This window comes from Scardinius erythrophthalmus, assembly GCF_964197995.2.
Source record: "Scardinius erythrophthalmus genome assembly, chromosome: 19".
Taxonomy (NCBI): domain Eukaryota; kingdom Metazoa; phylum Chordata; class Actinopteri; order Cypriniformes; family Leuciscidae; genus Scardinius; species Scardinius erythrophthalmus.
In genome coordinates this window covers 3988305-4011886 of record NC_138239.1, presented here as the reverse complement: position 1 = coordinate 4011886, position 23582 = coordinate 3988305, and the positions used below count along the sequence as shown (strand labels likewise).

General features: G+C 40.3%; 1 protein-coding gene across 3 annotated transcripts in view; it reads left to right on the top strand.

The window, feature by feature from the left end:
• Positions 1-931: 931 nt before the first annotated feature.
• LOC308680027 (NACHT, LRR and PYD domains-containing protein 3-like) overlaps positions 932-23582 on the top strand; it is a 78759-nt gene continuing 56108 nt past the window's right edge. For 2 of the 3 annotated variants that reach the window (XM_081347910.1, XM_081347909.1), the window contains exons 1-2: positions 932-1258; positions 12081-12230. In XM_081347910.1, the coding sequence (XP_081204036.1) occupies positions 12094-12230 (137 nt within the window). In that variant the 5' untranslated portion in view covers positions 932-1258; positions 12081-12093. Of the gene's footprint in view, positions 1259-12080; positions 12231-23582 lie in introns of those variants that run through there. The other variant, XM_081347911.1, reaches the window with a different exon arrangement.

The window sequence follows — 23582 nt, the reverse complement described above, 5'->3', positions numbered from 1 at the left end:
TACATACAGCACCTTTAACTGGCCGGAATTTTGAGATCGCAATAGACGTGACGGACTATAGTGCGTTAAGAGCTCGCTCAAGTACTGCAGAGTTACTTACAAAGCACTAAACCATTTAGTGCTTTGTAAGTAATCAGTATTTTAAAATTTATGCAATGTTTAATAGGGAGCCAATGCAGTTTTGACAGAACTGGGCTAATATGGTCATACTTCCTGGTTCTGGTAAGAACTCGAGCTGCTGCGTTTTGAACCAGCTGTAGTTTGTCTAAATTAAAAGTTTGTAATATACTTTAATTAAAAATTCTCATTAGTATTGTAAGAAAACACTCATTTTACCTGGTCAAAAGCAGCTCTGTTTTCAGCACGCCGTTTAAGTGCATGTGTCTTTAAATGATAATGAGCTTTGCTCACCCCGCCCCTCTGTTCTGTGCATACACCGATTAAAATAATACAAAAACCATAACGCGTTGTTCATTATAAACGTGGGATTATGAATTATATTGAGAACGTCGTCCATAGAAAACATGCCATAATGTAGAGTGTAATTCATCGTGAAGCGTGCAAGCGATTTGATATAAAGATTAATATAAAGGTCAATAAAACTCAAAAAAGAGGTGCAGCAGGAACACGAATAGTTGGTACTGATCCTTTTTTCTGGAGCAGCTTCTTAGCAAAACCAGCTTTATACTGACCCTCACAATCTTTATATGGGTTAGTTATGTGATGTCATTTTTATAATAATATTAAAGAAAAATAAGATTGATAAACACGTAGGCTTATTTTTAATGTAAATAAATAGTAGCCTACTTCTTGTTCATTATATTTATATTAAAGCAACAAAAATTAAATTACATCCAGTTTATTAGCAACAACATGGACGAGCGTGAATCCCGCGATATTCATCTTTGATCTCGCAGGTGTCTGATCCACTGCGAGAAGAGAGAACTGTCCGTCTTGCCTGTACTTTTTTCACTCCTCCTCTCGCATACATTTCAGGCGAGGTAAGGCGCATCTCAAACATGCCTCTTCTTGGATTACTTTGGCACTAACCAATGTGGACGGGCGTGACACGTGCAGCAACACGCAAAGCCTCAGAAACGGGCCCCGCCTCGATCTGCAGGCTGCCCAGTGCACACAGGTGAAGGCCTACTCGGGTACGGGCGGCGAACATGCAGATTCGGCAGCTGAGTTACAAACCAGGCTAGCTTTACTGTTCTTCAACTTTGTATGTGTTTTCTCAGTGCGTTAATGATTACGGGTGAGTTTTCTTATATATTTCGCCTTTGTAATTTATATTATTGTTTTGAATGTCAAAATTTGCCAGTAAAATGAACGCATTCTAAACTGCGTCACAAAGTGAAACGTTTTCATATCGGGTTTTGAGCTTGAAATTATTGGATCGTGCAATCTACTTGTCATTGTTTAGGCTATACTTATTTATTAATATAATCAGCACGCAGTTATCCCACTTAGCCTATGTTAATCTATATATTAACTGAATGTTGCGTCATTTAGGCCTACTTGCAACTGTTTTCATTTGTTCTATTCTGTTTATTATAGACCACACATTTGTGAAGTAGTCTATGCCTTTAAAGGTTACGGATATATCTTGCTGGATATTCTCTTTAATAATTTTTTTTCATGATAGTTCATTATAGAAACGTGACCAAAATAACACTGGGCTGTACCAACAATAGTGCATTACTGTTAGTGATCTCATAGGCTAGATGGTTACTCATGTTACATGTATATTTCTAATAAAAGTAAAAATTTATATTTTAGTCAGAATTATTGCACACCTATTCTACTGCACGTCGCCTGTTTGACAATGGTATTGTGTCTAAAATGTAAGTTATTCAATATTACCTTTTAGTTTAAAACTTTAATTATAGTTTAAAACATTTTCACAGCTGTGCTTTTTGTCCACCATTAGAAAGAAAGAGAGGGGACATGATGCACATATTTAAGTTTCTGAAAATATTTGGTTTCTGAAATATTCAAGTCTGTTAGCCTATAATAGACTTGAGAGGAAAATAATACAACTTTGAGTAACATTAACTTTTGATTTCTTTCTCACTTGTAATTTCATCCATATCACGTTACTGCAGAGCTTATTGGTATTTTCTGTAAATCAAATAGGCCTAAAAGAAATGTATTTCAATGTTGTTGTCTTCTTAACATGTAAAGTCAGAGCATTACTGTTAACACACTTTTGTGTTTCTATTTGGATTAGATGTGGACATATTCGGAAATTTTGAAAACTGCTTCACTTGTGTAGATGTTTTACACACAAACAACATTGTTTTTCTCTTGGTAAATATGTAAACTGGTTCAACCAGTTTAAGTCAAAAGTGAAAATTTCAACCGACTCCATTTTGTGACATGAACAACATTTGTGGAGAAAAGCTGTTTGTGAATAATTTGGATCAGTTTGAACAGATCAGTTTAATGCTGCTATCTTGAGACTGAATGGATTTATGAACTAAATTATTTTGTGTTTGATGTTCTTCATTGAGACAGAGGTAGCTTTGAACAAACATATTTCCAGATTCATTTTCATGCATTAAAAATGAAATGGCATGTCCGTCTGTTTGGATGCTTTATTCTCTGTAGATAGTATGGTACCTTAAACACCAATAATATGCTGATATTTGTGGGCACAAAGCCAACGATCCTGTGAAAAGAAAATGTGCTACATTGGTTTCTTTAGAAAATCCATTTAGACAGTCACTTATGAATTTGTACACTTAGTTTAATCTATGAGCAGTTTCTGGGACTTGGACTGATAAAAGCATGACTACATAATAAAGAATACGTTACTTCACCTCTGGAAAGATGAATGTGTATTTAAAATAGGTAATTTATGTTTTAGAAATGTGAAATTATTTTTGAATTTGGAGCTTTCTAGACTGAGAAAAGCCAGAAAATGTATTTTTGGCTTAGGCCTATATGTGTATGAAAGACAACAACTTCCAGAATGCACTTGCTTCGCTGCCCTACGAGGCCACTCCCAAGCCACGCCTACCGGTAAGAGAGCAGTTGAAAACAACAATGCTGCGTTCCAGTCCACTTTTAGAGACACACATTTGCGAACTTCCCTAAGCACTTCCCCTCGGGGGAATCCCCGCCGCCATTTTGAAGTGCGTTCCACTTCGTGAAGTGGACGAGGGAAGTAGGTGGACAGACCCTCGTTCCCTCGATTTTGACAGAGGGAGCGAGTCTACTTCATATGTACACTTCAGGTACCTGTATGTCCCACAATGCAGTACGTTTGTGACGTCACCACCAGAGCCGTTGAACATTGAGCTCTGGTCACCACATATCTCGTCTAATCACCACCACAACAAACAACTCTATGATATATTAATTAATTTTTTTTTAATTGAAAACAACCCAAACACCATATATACAATTGGATGCTGCATTAAACAAATTCTTAAAGGGAAAACAAATGTAAATAATAAATCAACTACATAGCTGATTCCAAGTGATCAAGGGCTTAGGACGTTCCAATTCAGCCCATTGCAGTTTCCGCCAGTAGTGGACACTCGCAATGACGTACATCTGAGTGAACGAGACGGAGGGAAGTTAGTAAGTGAAGGGCATGACAATTTTGGACTGGAATGCAGCACAAGGCTAGGCTAGTGAGTCTCTGACGAGTTTGCCCGGGATTTCGAGATCGCCCAAAATGTCCGGGATTTGGCTTTTGCGTTCTACAGTCGCCATTCATTATGTTTACTGTGGCGAGCAGGACGAGGCTATGAGGGGCGCGGGAGAACGGCGCGAGGCTGGTGGCGTGGTTACTGAGACGCACCCATCTCGTATCTCTCACGGAGGAGCGGGAATTTTCTTAGCAATTTTAAAAACGCACATCAACGATCACTTGTTTAGAGTTCATGTAAACACTACTTTCAGATTCACCAATCGGAATGAGTTCAGTTAGATTGAAACAAAAGGTGTGCATGTACACAATGAATGGCGACTGCAGAAAGCAAAAGCCGAATCACGGACATTTTGGACGATCTCGACGGCCGGACATGTCCGGGAAAAAAGAGGATGGTAACCCCTACTACTCAGCTTTCTCCACAGAACAAGAGCCTGCTATCTTAGCTTCCAAAGAAAGATGTCTGACACTGTGTGTATATTCTGTGAGTGAGATCCCACCCCCTATGGGTGGGTTGAACACATGCGGAACGAGCTCCTACTACTGGCTGTAGTCTTTAGCCTCTGGCCAAAAAAATCCTCTGATGACGCAAAATGACGATTTTTGCGTCATCAGAGGATTTTCTTCCAGACAAAAAATACATAAATCTCTCATCTCAGGGGGATATGAGGGTGGAAAGCATGGTAATTCGAAAATACTACAGGTTTTCTACTAATACAAAGCTTAATGCTAAATTCTGAAGTATCCCTTTAACTATTTTAATATTATGTGTAGGCTACTTGTGTATTTAAAAAAATAACTTTATTCTAAATCCATGTCAGTAATCATGTGTCAATAATTATTTATGAAAACTGGGGGTGACTTTCCCTTGTCATATTTGTCCTATTCTGTGACTCAAAGAGAAAGGAATAACATTTCGTGACAGTTATGCCGAGTTCACACTGAACGATTTTAGGCCCGATTTTTATGGGATTAATATCCTGCCATGATTCAAAACTGAAAATAAAGTTCTGAAAGGTTGAAACTAAGTGTTCGAAAACTCAAAATCTTACAAAAAAAAGTTTTGCAAGATCGAAAAATAAGATTTGCAAGCTTGCAAAATGTAAAAAAAGAAAAATATCTCTGCAAACATTGTTGTTTCTGAGATTTCCTTCTTCAGAACTGCAACATTTTTTTTATGATGGTGCGCAAACAATTTTTCACTCTTTTTTACGGTGTTGTGCAATCATTTTTTCAGAGTTTCGAATTTGTCACTGTTCTCCCAGTGTATTAGTTTGTTTTCCAGATTTGAAACCTTGTAAATGGTGATCTGAAAACTGGTGTGCGAATAGGTGAAAAAAGAGTGCGCGTTATTGACATCAACTCGATCAAAACTCATCAGATGCATGTACTTTACATCGTCTGGGCGACCCTGCGAGTCACTGTCCATTTTAGAGAGTCTGACAGTGGGTCTCAGGTCCCCCCCCCGCTCACGGTTCGTCCCCTCTATCTCCGCTGTGGTCTGCCCACTTTTCTAGCATTTTTCAAATATTGCCAGTGGGTGGAGTCAGGCTCTGACCAGGGGTTTAGTTAACCTTTAAAAAAGCCATGCATCCTGTTTGCGTATCCTGTGCGCTTTGTCATTGGCGGAGCAGTCGGTCAATCCCACCTTTCCAGTAAATATGACTTGTGATTGGACTGTACGTCAGCAGACAACAAAGCATTGGCCAAGAGCAGAAGGCCCTCCCTCCAGGTTTTTTTTTTTTTTTTGCGAGGTTGCGAAGCTTCATTTTCTCTCAGTCAGAGTTTCAGAGCAGAGCTGCGTGACAACGCTGCCACAAATCACGTGAGTCGCAAGCTCGCAACTGTGTGGGCGTATCTCCGCAAAGTGGGTGTTGTAAACTCAGCTCTGAAAAAATAGTCTGCAATAGGAGTGCAAATGTAATGTAGTAAGTTTCGCCCTTTCAAACCTCAGTTTTCAGAGTTTCAAAACTTTTTTTCACCTATTCGCACACCAGTTTTCAGATCACCATTTACAAGGTTTCAAATCTGGAAAACAAACTAATACACTGGGAGAACAGTGACAAATTCGAAACTCTGAAAAAAATATTGCACAACACCGTAAAAAAGAGTGTTGCACTTCTGAAGAAGGAAAACTCAAAAACAAAATTATGTTTGCAGAGATTTTTTTTTTTAACCACTTTGCAAGCCTGCAAAACTCTGTTTTCAGAGTTTCAAAACTTTTGTTCACACATTCGCACACCAGTTTTCAGATCACCATTTACAAGGTTTCAAACCTGGAAAACAAACTAATACAGTGGGAGAACACTGACAAATTTGAAACTCTGAAAAATTGTTTGCGCAACATCATAAAAAAAAAAGTTGCAGTTCTAAAGAAGGAAATCTCAAAAACAACAATGTTTGCAGAGATATTTTTCTTTTTTTTACATTTTGCAAGCTTGCAAATCTTATTTTTCGATCTTGCAAAACTTTTTTTTGTAAGATTTTGAGTTTTCGAACACTTAGTTTCAACCTTTCAGAACTTTATTTTCAGTTTTGAATCATGGCAGGATATTAATCCCATAGATTTTCGCTTGCCGACAGGTTTTGTGAGATCGCCGACAAATGCCCGAAATCATAGGCAAATCGGTGCTCGTTCACACGATTGACAATCACGCAGTGTGAATGATCAAAGACGCGATCTGACAGAATCATAGACGCCTGTGAGATATTTGGCATGCTAAATATCTGGACTGTTGGCGAGTCACAATCCTGCTGTGTGAAAGTGTTCTGACTGAAAACTACATCGGTGATGACATACTGCCAATGAGAGAGCAAGATACAGGGCAGCTGGGAGTTTGGGGTGGAGTTATAGACCAGATTATCAATGGAACATGAAATAGACTGTGCCATTGAGCAACTGAAAACTGGTCAAGTAGCGGTCAAGTCAATGGTGCAATATTTTTTTATATTTATTTAAAGAGCACGTTATCAATGTGCGCCTATAGGTGGGTCCACCATGTGCGTACACTCTGCTTATTACGTACACACACGGACGCCTAGCAGCACACAAACATGGCAAACATTAAAAGTAAAAGGATTACAATGTAAAAGATTAATATTGTGTACATTAAGATATGGTGGAATCCGGCTTGTCCCGTAGATTGTCTGCATGTGCGCTTTAACCTTGCGCACAAGTAGATCCTCTCTGGAGATGTGTTCATTCTTTCCACTTGACAATTCCGCCATGTAAATAGCAACCCGCCATGGTGCAGCAACTGGCTTTAACCCCCTGAGGTCGGCGCGATAGGCTCGTATTTTTCCTTATCAGTGCAAAAAAGAATCAAAATACTAATATTAATTTTTATCTTATATGCTTGTGTTATACATCAATCGATCCTGTTAAGTGTGTTTTTTTGTGTATACTCATAATAAAAACAAAGTGTTGTGCTTTTCGCCAAATAAAGAAAAATAAACATGATGTGAGTTCTGCCTCCTCTCTGTCAGTGCAGTCCATTCTGAAACGCGTCCGAAAATGAACTGTAACTCAGCGAATACTCAGTCAAACAGGCATACAGACACACAGGCATGAAGCTTGAATTCTCTTCTTTTAAATGAAGTAATTTATACAGTACCAGTCAAAAGTTTGGAAACAGTACTATTTTTAATGTTTTTGAAAGAAGTCTCTTATGCTCATCAAGCCTGCAGTTAAAAAAACAAAAAACTAAAAAAACAGTAATATTATGAAATATTATTACAATTTAAAATAATGGTTCTCTTTTTTTAATATACTTTAAAATGCAATTTATTTTTGTGATGCAAAGCTGAATTTTCATCAGCAAGTACTCCAGTCTTTGGTGTCTTATGATCCTTCAGAAATCATTCTAATATGCTGATTTATGATCAATGTTGGAAACAGTTGTGCTGCTTAATATTTTTTTTGATAACCTGAGATACTTTTTTCAGGATTATTTGATAAATAAAAAGTTAAAAAGAACTGTATTTATTTAGAATAGAATTTTTTTGTAACAATATACACTACCGTTCAAAAGTTTGGGAACAATAACTATTTTTTTTTTAAAGAAATTAGTACTTTAATTCAACAAGGATGCGTTAAATTGGTTAAAAGGTGATGGTAACGATTTATATTGTTAGAAATGTTTTTATTTTGAATAAATGCTGTTTTTATGAATAAATGCTGTTAACGTTTTACTCATCAATGAATCCTGAAAAAAGTATTCCAAAAAAATATATTAAACAGCACAACTGTTTCCATCATTGATAATAACTGAGTATCAAATCATCATATTAGAATGATTTCTGAAGGATCATAAGACACCAAAGACTGGAGTACTTGCTGATGAAAATTCAGCTTTGCATCACAAAAATAAATTACATTTTAACGTATATTAAAAAAGAGAACCATTATTTTAAATTGTAATAATATTTCATAATATTACTGTTTTTTTTAGTTTTTTGTTTTTTTAACTGCAGGCTTGATGAGCATAAGAGACTTCTTTCAAAAACATTAAAAATAGTAGTGTTTCCAAACTTTTGACTGGTACTGTATATGTATATATATGTGTATATATATATATATATATATATATATATATATATATAATGTATATATATATGTATATATATATGTATGTGTGTGTATATATGAAGAGTTCAGATGCAAAAGCCTCTAAATGCCATCTGAAATTTTCTTCTAGAATGATCATTTTTATGAAGCTTGTATATTTAAGTTCAATAATTTCTATATATATATATATATTTATACTACAGGGCCACTGAATGCTTGAATCTGATTGGTTGACGAACGTTCTAAGGTGTGCATTATTTTCAGGGAAACGCACAGCTAAAGTAGTTCCAGGCAGGTCTTGACCGCATTACAGTTCCATATCACTTCGCGTAGTCAACTGTAATAACGGAAAATAGGATACAATTCATAACAAGAAAAAAACATTAAGCCGCATACGCTTGATCTGGAATTTTCAATGTCTAGCTTCACAATCAATAGAAACATGCAGTTTAATTTGAATAAATAAAGTATATAGTCCTATCTATAATCAATAGAAAATTAAACTGAATATAGGCTAAATAAATGGATAGTCCTGCAGCACGGATTATTATTGCAGATAATATAACAAATAAATAATTATTGATAGGCCTACTTGTTAAAATGGTTTTGTGTTTCATTTATTTGGCTAGTCTGTCATCTGTCAATAATAGAAAAAAAAAATGAATTAAATTTATTTAATAAATAAATAATAATATTGACGCACATGCTTTTCTGCCTCATTATTGCAACATCTCTCTCTCTAATAACTGCATTAATAACTGGGGACACACTTTAAGGCCGGTTATGAATGTAATTTGATACGTATGACTGATTATGCCCAAACGCGTGTTCAGCGCGTTCAGTCTGTGTTCAACGCGGTTCAAAGTCGGTGTTTAAAATATGCTGCGATGAAAACAGTCAGAGAATGTGTCAGCTAGTCGTGTGTCCCCAGCATTAGTCTGCTATCAGTGGCTCAAACCTCCGTTACTAACTCTAAAATGACATTTTGGAATTAGCAACGGAGGCATTGAATTAGATGCGTAAGAAATTAGTCCTACATACAAGAGCGTTTTAATGACAAAAGCTTAACAAACGTCTTGAAATACATAATCTGAACAATGTTTCGAGGTGTGGTAACTGTAGTATAAGCGGAATAATTGACTTCAGGCCGTTGAATTATTAGAAAAATAATGCACACCCGAGGTGAACGGCCACTCCGCTTCGCGTCGTGACCGCATTACCACCTCGGGTGTGCATTATTTTTCTAATAATTCAACGGCCTGTCGTCAATTATTCCTTACATATATATATATATATATATATATATATATATATATTGCTCTTGTATTCTTTCTTGTGGCTATAGGTGACACACCTGAATGAATGGCTCATTAAGTATGCAGGGGCATTGTCTCATCAGGTGTGAACTACTAAATATGCATGATGGTGTTGGATTGTTTACGCCCCATCCGAATATTGCCTTTCCAAACTAAAAGTGTTTCACAAAATTTAAATCAATGTATCGTTTTATGTGAATGATTAGGCAGGATGATTTTCACATCATTTTGAAGAAAACTCTAGGCGATGACATCCATTAGTCAAAAGTCTTATTGACACATATTTAGTATGTGTTTTGTGGCCTTATTTCAGAAACTTTCATTTTTATTTTTTTCAATAACCATGCATAAACATTATTCTCTCAAAAATGAAAACATGTACATACATGTTGCTCACATATTATGGTAGCCCTGTTTGTGCAAAATAGAGTGTAATTACACCTTCGCCATTAATATGTTTATAAGCAACTGAAAAAAGCACAAATGTCAGGGCATGTCAGAACATCTCAAGGACCCCAAAAACACCTCAGACCCCAGAGGGTTAAAGGGAATGGGAAATTACACTCTGATTGGTTTATTGCAGGTTACGCCCAAAACGCACCCATTACTCATTAAGATAGGGACAATCCTTTCAGACCATATGCTGGGCGCACCAACCATTTTCCCCATCGTTAAACTAGCAAAAGTGGATTTGGACACGACCTAAGTGCACTAGCGCCGTGTGCTTTAAACCATGCGCTTAGATCGTTAAAATAGGGTCCCCTATCTAGAGCTGGGCGATTTTTTTTCCCCTAAAAAAATCTGTGATTTTTTTGATAAAAAACTCGATTTACTATTCGATTCGATTTTCCATTTAAAACAAAATAAATGCAAACTGTAAATATATTTTAAAAATATATATTTATTGTATTTAATTAAAGTGCATCAACATAAACAAAATTGCAAAGGCAACCCCTTTCTCTAACTGAAAAGTCATGTGCAGTGTGCAACAAAGATGGTTAAACATCCAAATTATTTATACTGTATTTGGATTGAGCTAATAAAACAACAAAAAATCCTGAGATAACTCTTATGTTCAGATTACACGATTTTTTTTGTCTGTTATGATAGTCACTGTGTCAGATTACATGATTTTGACTCCTAAAAATCTTTAGGACAAGAAACATGTCAGACTACACGTTGTTTTCCGACCAGTCATCGTGAGCCGTCTCACACAATTCACTTGCACATATACACAAGCTCACTCACATAGCCTACACACACACTCACTCACATAACGTTACACGCACTCTCTCGCTCTCTCTCTCTCGCTCTCTCTCTCTCTCTCTCTCACAAACACACACACACATACACACACACACAGCCATGTTTATGTGATTTGTGAGGACATTCCATAGGCGTAATGGTTTTTATACTGTACAAACTGTATATTCTATCCCCTTACACTGCCCCTATCCCTAAACCTACCCATCACAGGAAACATTCTGCATTTTTACATTTTAAAAAAAACACTGCTTAGTATGTTTTTAAAGCCATTTGAAAAATGAGGACCCCCAAAATGTCCTCATAAGTCACGTATTTTCCAGAGTGTCCTCATTTGCAGGTGTGTTTTCATAAAAATGTCCTCAGTTGTCATGAAAACAAGTACACACTCATCACTCACTCTCGCTCACACACACTCGCTCACTCGCGAACACACACTCTCACTCACTCACTCACTCGCGCGCCGTCGTCGTGGAGGACTGTTAAAAAATTAAACATGCTAGTCTATGTCGTGAAGCATCGAGGGCTGCGCCACAGCGAGCGTGCTACGGAAACCCTGAAGGAAGATTTGGCGAATGCAAAATGTATGTATTGTACGCTGAAGAGGGGGAGAAAAAATCTAAAAAATCGATTTTTTGAAAATATGAATCGATTTGACCTACCAACTCGATTTTTAAATCAAATCGATTTTTTCCCCAGCCCTACCCCTATCTCACAATTCTGACTTTATAACTCACTTTTGAGTTCACATCATGCAATTGTCAGAAAAAGTCGCAATTACATTTTGTTTTTTGTTTTTTGTGGCAGGAACAAGCTTCCATAAAAATGTACAAGGTCTCAATACATTTTTAAAAGTTCAACTCCTTGATAAGCCGTTTTAAAAACACGGCACTCAGACACAAGACACTGAAAAAGCAATGAAACGTGTCGCAATGGCCAAAGACGTCCATGCTTATATTGAAACAAATTAATTTAAAAGCAGCAATGGAACACAAAATCACATTTTATGTGGATGTTATATAGCTGTTGAACTGCTCAGTGGGACAGGCAGGTTTCAACAAACCGTCATTGATACAAAGATATGATGTGGTAATAAAATAACTGTTAATCAAAATTGAGAATTCTGTCTAACTTTAGATTACATTTTCTTTCTTCTGTGTACCATAGATGAGAGTCCTGCAGGCGCCTCTGCCGCAACATTCATATTCTTATTCATTTCTTTCATTCTGTATGTCTAAATTGCTGTACGTTTCTGTTCTGTGTGTTTCAGTATTGACATTCCAATGTGTGAACCTGAGCCGGTTTTGGTTCAGAAATGTAAAGCAGCGTCTCCAGAACTCAGCTGTGTGTCTATGAAGAGTGATGCATCTATGGACCATCCACCTAAATTCAGTGATAGAGCACTAACCGATGAATCTGAGTGAGTACAATGTGATTTCACTGCTAGAGCGAGACATTTCAAAGACCGTCTTCATTTGGTAATTGGTAAAGCAAGTCAAATCAGTTTTATTCGTGAATCCTAATAACATAATCACCTTGATTAAATAATCAAGGTGAAAATGTCCATACAGTGACAACCATTCTGGATATATAGGCTAAGCGACTGCAGTCTGAACAGAAAAAAAATCAGACCTTTTTTTCTGCGCGATGTTGTTCTCAGTTTACATCTGTTAATTATTTTTCAGTTTTATTGAGGATCTGCTAATACAGTATATACTAATTCAAATGGAACAATTTAAACCATGTCATAATTGGGATGCAACAGATCACAAAACTGTAGCAAATTAGCTCTATATATTATTTTGTCAGTAAAGTAACTGAACATGCAAAGCGAGCGTCTGTTGTTCTTCGTCCCGAGTCAGCCTCCTATCAAAATATATTAGAGGTAGAAGCACCCATAGACATGGAAGCACCCCTGCATGAAGTCGAACAAGCCTAAAAGCATGATGGGTAACGACTTGCTGACAACACAGCTTAATGCTCATTGGTTTAAACAACCATGATGTATTGATCTCTTTTCAAATGTTTGATTTTAAAACTCTGTTTTATGTGTATAAATGATGTGTGAATATTCCCAAACCCTCTGACAGGTTGCAAAGTTGGTTATGTGATGTCATTTTTATAAAAAAAAATATATATACGTATATATATTTAAAGAAAAATAAGATTGATAAACACGTAGGCTTATTTTTTAATGTAAATAAATAGTAGCCTACTTTGGGTGTCTTGTTCATTATATTTATACTAAAGCAACAGAAATAAAATTACATCCAGTTTATTAACAATGACATGGACGAATGTGAATCCCGCGATATTCATCTTTGATCTCGCAGGTGTCTGATCCACTGCGAGAAGAGAGAACTGTCCGTCTTGCCTGTACTTTTTTCAGTCCTCCTCTCACTGCAGCCGCCTACTCCCGCATACATTTCAGGCGAGGCAAGTGCGCATCTCAAAAAGCTTGTTCGAGATGCGCCTAGCCTCGCCTGAAATGTATGCGAGAGTAGGCTAGTAGGCTAGTGCACAGTGTTGCTAATAAACTGGATGTAATTTAAGTTCTGTTGCTTTTATATTAAAAGCATATTTGAGCAATAAGCTGTGTAGTCAAGCAAGTCGTTTCCCATCGTGCTTTTGATCAGCGCAGTCAGTGGAGAGTAACTGTGCCCGACTGCAGAATCCGACACGTCCGCCTTGCGCTCGCGAGAGATTTTTGACATACGTCAGCATGACATCAGAGCAAGGCGGACCGCACTCGGACACATTTCTAACCGGCATGCATCTCGCGCTGATCACCGGGAATCGGTTCTGCGCAGATTTTGCTCATCTCAAACAAGCCTAAACAAGCCTCTTCTTGGATTACTCTGCCACTAACCAATGTGGGCGGGGCGATATATGGAATTACTTTTGTGCCAATAATAATGAACGTAACTTTTCAAGAAACTATTGAAAATATAAGTTGTAACTGAATAAAATATCTTTGAAATTGAAAAAGAATAAATCGCAGGCAAAATTTTTTACTTTGTATTTAATACACTGCATGGTTTGCTAACTATTTCTCATATTTCTTTTGCTGATCTGAACTTACAAATGCGCTTCCAGAGTTTATTTATGCTTCTTAAGTTTTCGTTTACGCTCCCTGAGTTTCCGTTCTGACACATTTCTCTCGTGGGGGCGGGGCAAGTGGCAGTGTGTTCTCATTGGAGTTTTTTACTGACATCTTCTTGACCTGGAAGTGAAGACGTCAGTGGTGTGTTTATGTGTGGATTTGAGCGTCTGTAAGCGCAGCTTTCTATTTCATTTTAGTGATATTAAGTTATGTTTGTTTTTTAATTTTATCTGTATTTACCTGCTGCTACTACTTTGTCGACAGAAGCTTTTAGGAGCACAAGAGATCTATTCAGTCTATTCAGGTGTAATTGTACATTAAAGTACTGTATATAATACTTAAAATGACACAAAAATTAAAAAAACACAAATGACCTGTTGATGGTGGCTGACACCGGCACACCATCGCTCCTCATCCTACTGGATCTATCTGCAGCTTTTGACACGGTTGATCACAATATCCTCCTTCAGCGCCTCCATCATACTATCCGACTCTCTGACACTGCTTTAAGCTGGTTCCAATCCTACCTGTCTGGAAGAACAGAGTATGTTTCTTTGGGAGGTGTAAAGTCTCAGACGCATACAGTCACATGCTGTGTCCCACAAGGGTCGGTTCTCGGCCCGATTCTGTTCACCATCTATACTCTTCCCCTTGGCCACATAATCAACAGGCATGGAATATCATTTCATTGCTATGCCAATGACACTCAGCTGTATATAAAAACCAACTCATCCCATCTACAGCCACTCTGTCATCATTGAGCTACTGCCTTGAGGAGATTGAGGCATGGATGAAGGCAAACTTCCTACAGCTAAATAGCTCCAAAACAGAAGATAGTTGGTACACCACACCAGGTCCAGTCATCACCCATAACCCACATCTCTTTTTCTGGTCAAAACATTCCACTATCATCGACAGTCACCAACCTGGGCGTAAGATTTGATGCTCAACTTACATTTGACGCCCACATAAAACATCTGTGTAAGACCTCCTTCTATCACCTAAGGAACATTGCTAAACTCCGTCCCACACTTGGTCTGTCAGATGCTGAAATACTTGTCCATGCTTTTGTATCCTCGAGGCTGGACTACAGCAACGCTCTCCTCTTTGGGATTCCTGGAAAAAGCCTTCAAAAACTACAATACATTCAGAACAGTGCTGCAAGGATCCTAATGAGGATAAGGAAATATGACCATATCACTCCCATTCTTCACTCACTCCACTGGCTTTCTGTCTCATACAGGATTAACTATAAAATCATCCTACTTACCCATCAATGCATTCATGGCAACGCACCCCCCTACTTAAAGGGACTACTCACAAAACAAAACTCTTCACGCAACCTCCGCTCTGGAAACAAAGCCCTTCTTCAGCCACCCAGAACTAAGCTCCGCACTATGGGGGATCGAGTCTTCTGTTCAGCCGCACCGCATCTTTGGAATTCCCTTCCAGAAAACCTAAGGGCTCCTCAAGCCATAGACTCTTTTAAGAAAGGACTAAAAACCTATCTTTTTAAGCAAGCATTTTTTACTTTTTGCTAACTTTTTATTTTTAACTTTGTTCGTTTTTAACTTTGTTTATACTCTGTAGCATTTTGGGATTGTTTTTAACTATGAAAAGTGCTTTACAAATAAAATATGTTATTATTATTATTATTAAATATTGTAGTGTCCAATGTTTTCGGGGAATATTTGTTTATTCCTGATGATTCTTTTACATTTATGATCTGATTAGGTTGAGCTGTTACAATTTAAAGAGAATACTAGCAAACGTGTGTGATATATTCAGCTGTCAAGAAAGTTTCACTTCAACCAGGTAATCAAGGTTGGCAACCATGGCCATCTCACTACTCATTGTTAGCATGATATACATTTACACCATCAAAATTAATGATCACTTAAAACAATCATCAACCGTTTCAATTGTGACTTATACAACCAGTTTAATTAATGTAATTGAAAATATGAATTCAAATAAATTTACATTCTTTATTGTCACTAAAGCATATATGCAAGTATCAGAGTCTTGGATGCAATTATGTTGTGACAGGAAAGACCAGAATCCACAAAACATTAACTGCATAATACATGTAATGCACAGTATTCTCATGATATACATTACTATACACAATGAAAAATTACAAATACAGAATACATATAAAAAATTCATATACATTTTAAATGATGCAATGATTATTTGAACATCTACTGTTGCAGTACAATTAACAAAGCAGTGACTGGATACAAGCAGTACAAGGATAGTCCACCCAAAAAATGAGGATTCTCTCATCATTTACTCACCTTCATGCCATCTCAGATGTATATGACTTTCTTCTTCACATAAACATAAACAGATTTTTAAGGAAATAATCCATATTTGTGAGTCCATATAATACAAGTGGATTGTAACCCATGTACGTAAGACAGTTGGTCGGAAGTGATTTTTAATAGTTAAAACAGTTTACATTATTAGCATTTTTCTTATCTAGCCTATTGTTTGACTTCAGAAGACATTAATTCATCCACTGAGGTCGCATGGATTACTGTCACGGTCACTGTGTGTGGTTTTTAAAGCGTCTTTAGGACTCGCAGAGATGGATTACTTTCCTTACAATCTTAATTCGTGTTTATCTGTAGAAAGAAAGTAAAATGCATCTGGAACAGCATGAGGGTGAGTAAAATAAGTGAGAATTTAATTTTTTGGGTGAACTATCCCCTTAACATTCATATGCTGTTGGTATGCTAATCTAAGATCAGCATAGACTAATAAGAATAAAGTGCAACCTTCTTGTATACTTGTGAACTGTTTGTTTTAATCTAGAGGAAATTAAAATATTTGTTAGTTTATATTAAAATAAAATAAATCAGGTGTCTGAAGATCAAGATCCCAGTCATTCAAAGGTGATGTGTCTGAACAAAGTAAGATTATTGTCTGATGGGGACAGTGGATCTCTGGTACTATCACTCCATCCTCTGAGTCAGCATCAGAATTTTGTTTATGGAACAGTTGCTCCACTCCCTGGAAAATGAGAGAGGAAATGTATTATAATCTAACAATACAAACTGCTTTGAACTCCACATACAGTAACAAGTTGCAGACTTAAAATATTTATTCCAAACAAATTATATAAATGTTTTAAGGGATTTTACAGTACTACATATTTACCTCGGAGTCATGCAGCATTTATCATCTGTAATACTGTTGTGTAACCAGTAGATGGCTGTATAGCCCTATATATATATATATATATAAATATATCCATGGCTGTGTATTCCCTAGTTGCTGGATGTTTTCAGTCATAATTACTTGCATGTATTAAGTTTTTAATTTGGACATATATTTATTATTAAAGACTATTAAAGATTAAACATTTTTCTCAGAAATGTTAATTTGAAGTGCAATTTTTGCATTATTATTAGTCAAATATGGACACAGAAAAAGCATTTGTTACTCATACTAGCTACATATAATAGCTTTATCAGTCATCTTTATCACACAAAAGTTATCAGAATAAATATTGCGACCAGGGTGATACTTCAAAATAATTGAGTGTTTACATATTATGAACAGAGACGTGTTCTGTGGTCACGTCGTGTCTCTCCTCTTTCAAAAACTCTGCATCGCAAATTAATCAGCTATTGAGAAATTCAGGTTTAAATAGCTTTGCATGGTAAAAAAAAAGGCTTTACATTGCCAAAGTTGAATCAGGCAGTGATTGACAGCACTCTGGTCCTATGGCATCAGTCAAATAAATACAGATATAAACTTAATATCACTAAAATGAAATAGAAAGCTGCGATTACAGACGCTCACATCCACACATAAACACACCACTGACGTCTTCACTTCCAGGTGAAGAAGCTGTCAATCAAAAACTCAGTAGCCAATAAGAACACACTGCTACTAGCCCCGCCCCCACGAGAGAAATGTGTCAGAACGGCGAATGAAAACTTCAGAAGCATAAATTAAAACGTACTCGGTTACTAACGTAACCTCGGTTCTCTCTAGAAGAGGGAACGAGTATTGCGTAAGTTGCTTACGCTACGGGTAAAGTCATCTTTTCTCGAGACATGAAGCCAAAAAATTATCTTTAATTTTGTATATATTGTCAACACGTTGCAGCAGCTTAGTGTATAAAAGGACGGGCTCGGGGGCTGCTTACCTGGTTTTCATCGACTGAAGCAAGATCAGCTCGGGGCGTGAGCACGGCGGGTTACGCAATACTCGTTCCCTCTTCTAGAGAGAACCAAGGTTACGTTAGTAACCGAGTACGTTCTCTTATGAGAGGTTCTCTCGTATTGCGTAAGTTGCTTACGCTACAGGAACCCTTTTTCAACGCCGTGCGCACCAAGCATCCACCACATAAGTCCCAGGGCCACATATCAATCCTCATAGTGCAGCTCAACCAGGAGAGCTGGGATAAACGTGAGAGTAGCCTGCACATGAACGAATTCTGAACAGCACATACTCATAAGTTAGACTGACAAAAGTCTAGCCTGCAAGGCAGGGACTTCTAGGTTATAGAACCTAACAAATGTAGTGGGGGAGGCCCAGCCTGCCGCCATACAAATGTTGTGAATAGAAATCCCGCTGGACCAAGCCCACGAAGAGGCCATGCCTCTAGTGGAGTGAGCCCTAATGCCCAAAGGGCACTGCAGGTCTTTAGACGCATACGCTGCCGCGATAGCGTCCACTATCCATCTGGACAGACTCTGTTCGAGGTGGCGAGACCTTTGACGCGCCCACCGAATGAAACGAAAAGAGCTGCTCCGAGCGCCTGAAGGCGGCGGGGCGCGTGACGTAAATCCTTAACGCTCTAACAGGGCAGAGGAGGTTAACATCGAGCTTGCCACCGGATGCAGGTAGAGCCGATAATGTAATAACCTGTGCTCTGAATGGAGTGCCCAGCACTTTGGGGACATAGCCATGTCTCGGTTTGAGGATGACTTTAGAGTCATTGGGTCCAAACTCGAGACATGCGGTGTTAACAGATAACGCATGCAAGTCACCCACACGCTTGTCTGATGATAAGGCTACCAGAAGCGCGGTTTTGAGCGAAAGGTATTTCAGGTCCACCGTCTGCAAGGGTTCGAAGGGATGTGCTTTCAAGGCCTCCAGGACTATAGAAAGATCCCAAATAGAAACTGACGGGGGCCGCGGGGGATTCATCCTCCTGGCTCCTCTAAGGAAGCGGATGACGAGCTCGTTCCTTCCTATTGACTGGTCGCATGTCGAATCTGCGAACGCCCCAATGGCCAGCACATAAACTTTGAGCGTGGAAGGAGTTCTGCCCGCATCCAGCAGCTCTTTAAGGAAACAAAGTACCCCCGAGACTCCACACGTTTGTGGGTCTAGATTCTTGTCGGCGCACCAGCCGGTGAACACATACCATTTAGACGCGTCGAGCCTTCTAGTAGAAGGAGCTCTGTACTGCGTGATTGTGTTCACAACCCCTTCTGGCAGAGCAACGGGTATCCGTTGATTATCCATGCATGCAGAGACCAGCGCTCTGGATGAGGATGCCAGATCGAGCCGCCGGCTTGAGAGAGGAGATCCCTTCTCGCCAGAATCGGCCATGGGGGTATGTCCGTCAGCCGCATCAGCTCCGGGAACCAAATTTGGTTCTCCCATCGCGGGGATATGAGGAGCACCGAGCTGCCATTCTCCCTGATTCTCCTGATTACCTGTGGTTACATCGAGATCGGGGAAAAAGCGTACAAAGGGCAGCTGGGCCAGCGCGTCCTCGCTCTTCGAGAAGAATACTGGGCAGTGAGCGCTGTCTCTTGACGCAAATAGGTTGACATTCGCTTTGCCGTAGCGGCACCACAGCAGCTGGACTGTTTGAGAATGCAGAGACCATTCCCCTGGGGGAACGTTGTCTCTGGACAGTCTGTCTGGACCGTCGTTCAGGCGACCAGGCACATGCACGGCTCTCAGTGAGAGCAGGGAGTGCTGAGCCCAAACGAGGAGGCGTTCTGCCAGAGCATTGAGATATCTGGATCTGACACCGCCCTGGCGGTTCACATAGGCCACCACTGACATGTTGTCTGTGCGAACCAGTACATGGTAGCCCCGCAGGTGTGGGAGGAAATGTTTCAGAGCATTCTCGACCGCTATCATCTCTAGACAGTTTATATGAAGGCATTTCTCCCGGTCTGACCATTGGCCAAAAGCCGGTCTGCCCTCGTAGAGGGCGCCCCAGCCTAGGTTGGAGGCGTCTGTCGAGATAACCTTCCGGTACGAGATAGCGCCCATTCTCACTCCCGACTGGTACCTCTCGGCCGCTGTCCAGGGCTTCAGAGCTGAAACACAGCTCTGAGTCACCCTGATACGCAGACCGCCGGAAGCCCTAGCTCGGTGTGGTACTCGTGCGTTCAGTCAGCGCTGTAGGGGCTGCATACGTAGCAAGCCTAACTGAAGTACTGCTGCGGCTGAGGCCATACAGCCCAACATTCTCTGAAAGGTTTTCAGGGGAACAAGGCTGCCCTTCTGGAATGAAGCGGCCAGGCATTGAACACAGCGCGCGCGCTGTGACGACAGGCGGGCCGTCATAGACAGAGTCCAGTTCTATTCCCAGAAAGGAGGCTGTCTGACTGGGCAGTAATGAGCTCTTGGTCCAGTTGACCGTGAGACCCAAATTATCCAGATGGTTGAGAAGCAACGTTCTGTGAGATATTAGTTCCATCTCTGACTGTGCCAGAATCAACCAATTGTCCAGATAGTTCAGTATTCGCACTCCATTCTCACTCCCGACTGGTACCTCTCGGCCGCTGTCCAGGGCTTCAGAGCTGAAACACAGCTCTGAGTCACCCTGATACGCAGACCGCCGGAAGCCCTAGCTCGGTGTGGTACTCGTGCGTTCAGTCAGCGCTGTAGGGGCTGCATATGAAGCAAGCCTAACTGAAGTACTGCTGCGGCTGAGGCCATACAGCCCAACATTCTCTGAAAGGTTTTCAGGGGAACAAGGCTGCCCTTCTGGAATGAAGCGGCCAGGCATTGAACACAGCGCGCGCGCTGTGACGACAGGCGGGCCGTCATAGACAGAGTCCAGTTCTATTCCTAGAAAGGAGGCTGTCTGACTGGGCAGTAATGAGCTCTTGGTCCAGTTGACCGTGAGACCCAAATTATCCAGATGGTTGAGAAGCAACGTTCTGTGAGATATTAGTTCCATCTCTGACTGTGCCAGAATCAACCAATTGTCCAGATAGTTCAGTATTCGCACACCCTGACTTCTGAGGGGGGCGAGAGCCACGTCCATGCATTTAGTCATTTAGCAGACGCTTTTATCCAAAGCGACTTACAAATTAGGACTAAATTAAGCGAGTCATCAGGAAGAGGCAAAAGCAACGCAAGAAGTGCTCAAAATACAAAGTTCAGGCATTCAGAGTAGCATAAGCCCGATAAGTGAGGTTTTAAAGGGAAAGTTTTTTATTTTTATTTTTATTTTATTTTATGAGGTTAAGTGCTCACGGAAGAGATGGGTTTTCAGCTGTCTTTTGAATGTTGTCAGGGATTCTGCATTCCGGATGAGGGTGGGGAGCGCATTCCACCAGCATGGGACTGTGAATGAGAATGTTCTGGAAAGTGATTTTGTGGCTCTCTGTGTTGGAACCACGAGACGTCGCTCTTTGACCGATCGTAGGCTTCTGGTAGGGATGTAGACTCGTAGGAGTGAGTGAAAGTAGGAGGGAGCTGAGCCTGTGATGGATCTGTAAGCAAGCGTCAATGCCTTGAACTTGATGCGAGCAGCGAGAGGTAGCCAGTGCAGAGAGATGAACAGAGGAGTGACGTGGGCCCTCTTGGGCTCGTTGAAGACAAGACGAGCTGCAGCGTTCTGGATCATTTGCAGAGGTTTAGTTGCACATGATGGAAGTCCAGCCAGAAGAGCATTGCAGCCCAACATTCATGCACTTCGTGAATGTACGAGGTGCTAAAGACAGGCGGTGTATTGGAAGGACGGTGTATTGATATACCTGACCGTCGAAGGCGAATCTCAAGAATGGCCTGTGACTGGGTATTATCTGAATCTGAAAATAGGCGTCTTTCAGATCGAGAGAGATAAACTAGTCACTCGGGCGAATATGTGCGAGGATCTGTCTGGTCGTGAGCATTTTGAACGGTCGCCTCATTTTGAACGGTCGCCTCATGAGAGCTTTGTTCAAATAACTCCGATCTAAGATAGGTCTGAGAGTTCCATCCTTCTTCGGCATGAGGAAGTACCAGCTGTAAAAGCCTGACTCGCTCTGGGAAGGTGGTACTGACTCTATGGCCCCTTTGCCTAGCAGTTTTTCTATTTCTGCCTGAAGTAGGTGTGCTACTTCCTGATTCACTCTCGTCTCGGTCCATGTACGATAGCACGGGGGACGGCGGGCGAATTGCAGCGAATAGCCCTACTGTATTGAGCACCCATTCTGACACTCCTGTAATAGCTTCCCATGCTTTTGCATGTATAGCTAGGGGTAGAATGGCCTCTCAGTTCCGGTCTCCACACAGCGTGGGCTCGTGAACCTGAGTCAGAGTTAACGGCGCGGTGAGCGTGCTCTCGGTGCTTGAATACAGCGGCGCGCTGAGAGCGGCGGTTGGCCTTTCTGCATGTAACATCCCGGCCGCTTTGGGTGGGGAAAGTTTCATGGAGAGAAGCCTGGGGCGCGTGTGTAGCGCCGGGGGTTTTGTGTTTAACAGTAAGTGTGAGCGCTTGCGAGGGGGCACAGGACTTACAATACCATAGCCGGTGTGTGCCGGCTTTGTGTTTTTTCTCTTGGAATGACTGTGTAGCAGAGCGGGCAGTGAGTAGGTGTGGGCACTGTATCATGGACACATTTTCTACATCTAACACTCGAGCGGCACATGCCAGCTTTATGAGAGTGGGCTCTGACACAGGGGAAAAAGTGCTTGTGTGTAGGGGTGAACACTGGGCAGTGGGCACATTTTCTACACTCAGAGCACTATCGGTATGAGCCGGGTAACCAGAAATTACACTCTTTATGGGATATCTCTGGGTCGCCGTGAAAACGGCGTTTGGGTGCAGGCGAGCGGGTTATGGAACGTGCTCGTTGGCTGCGAAATACACGTCTGCAGTCGCCTCTTTTAAGGAGACTGACAGAGCGAGAATCTTTAGTTCTTTAGTTCATTCGTTTCTTGAAGTTACATTCATTATTATTGGCACAAAAGTAATTCCATAGGGCGACACGTGCAGCAACACGCAAAGCCTCAGAAACGGGCCCCGCCTCGATCTGCAGGCTGCCCAGTGCACACAGGTGAAGGCCTACTCGGGTACGGGCGGCGAACATGCAGACTCGGCAGCTGAGTTACAAACCAGGCTAGCTTTACTGTTCTTCAACTTTGTATATGTGTTTTCTCTGTGCGTTAATGATTACGGGTGAGTTTTCTTATATATTTCGCCTTTGTAATTAAGTGTGCTTGCTGAAAGTAGCACACTTATTGTTCTTCTTAAGTTTTCTTCTTATTATTATTATTCCCGGGAGATACATTTTGGCCAACTCCTGTGCCTAGGCCCTTTGAGACAGAGACACCGTTCCAACTTCAAAACGTCCGGTCAGTACCGGTGTAAATTGCTCGCGAAGATGACATCACAAGTCCATGTCGTTCGTCCGCCGCCATAGTGGATTGAACAGAAAGGGAAACTAAATGTTCACAGGTCACAAATTT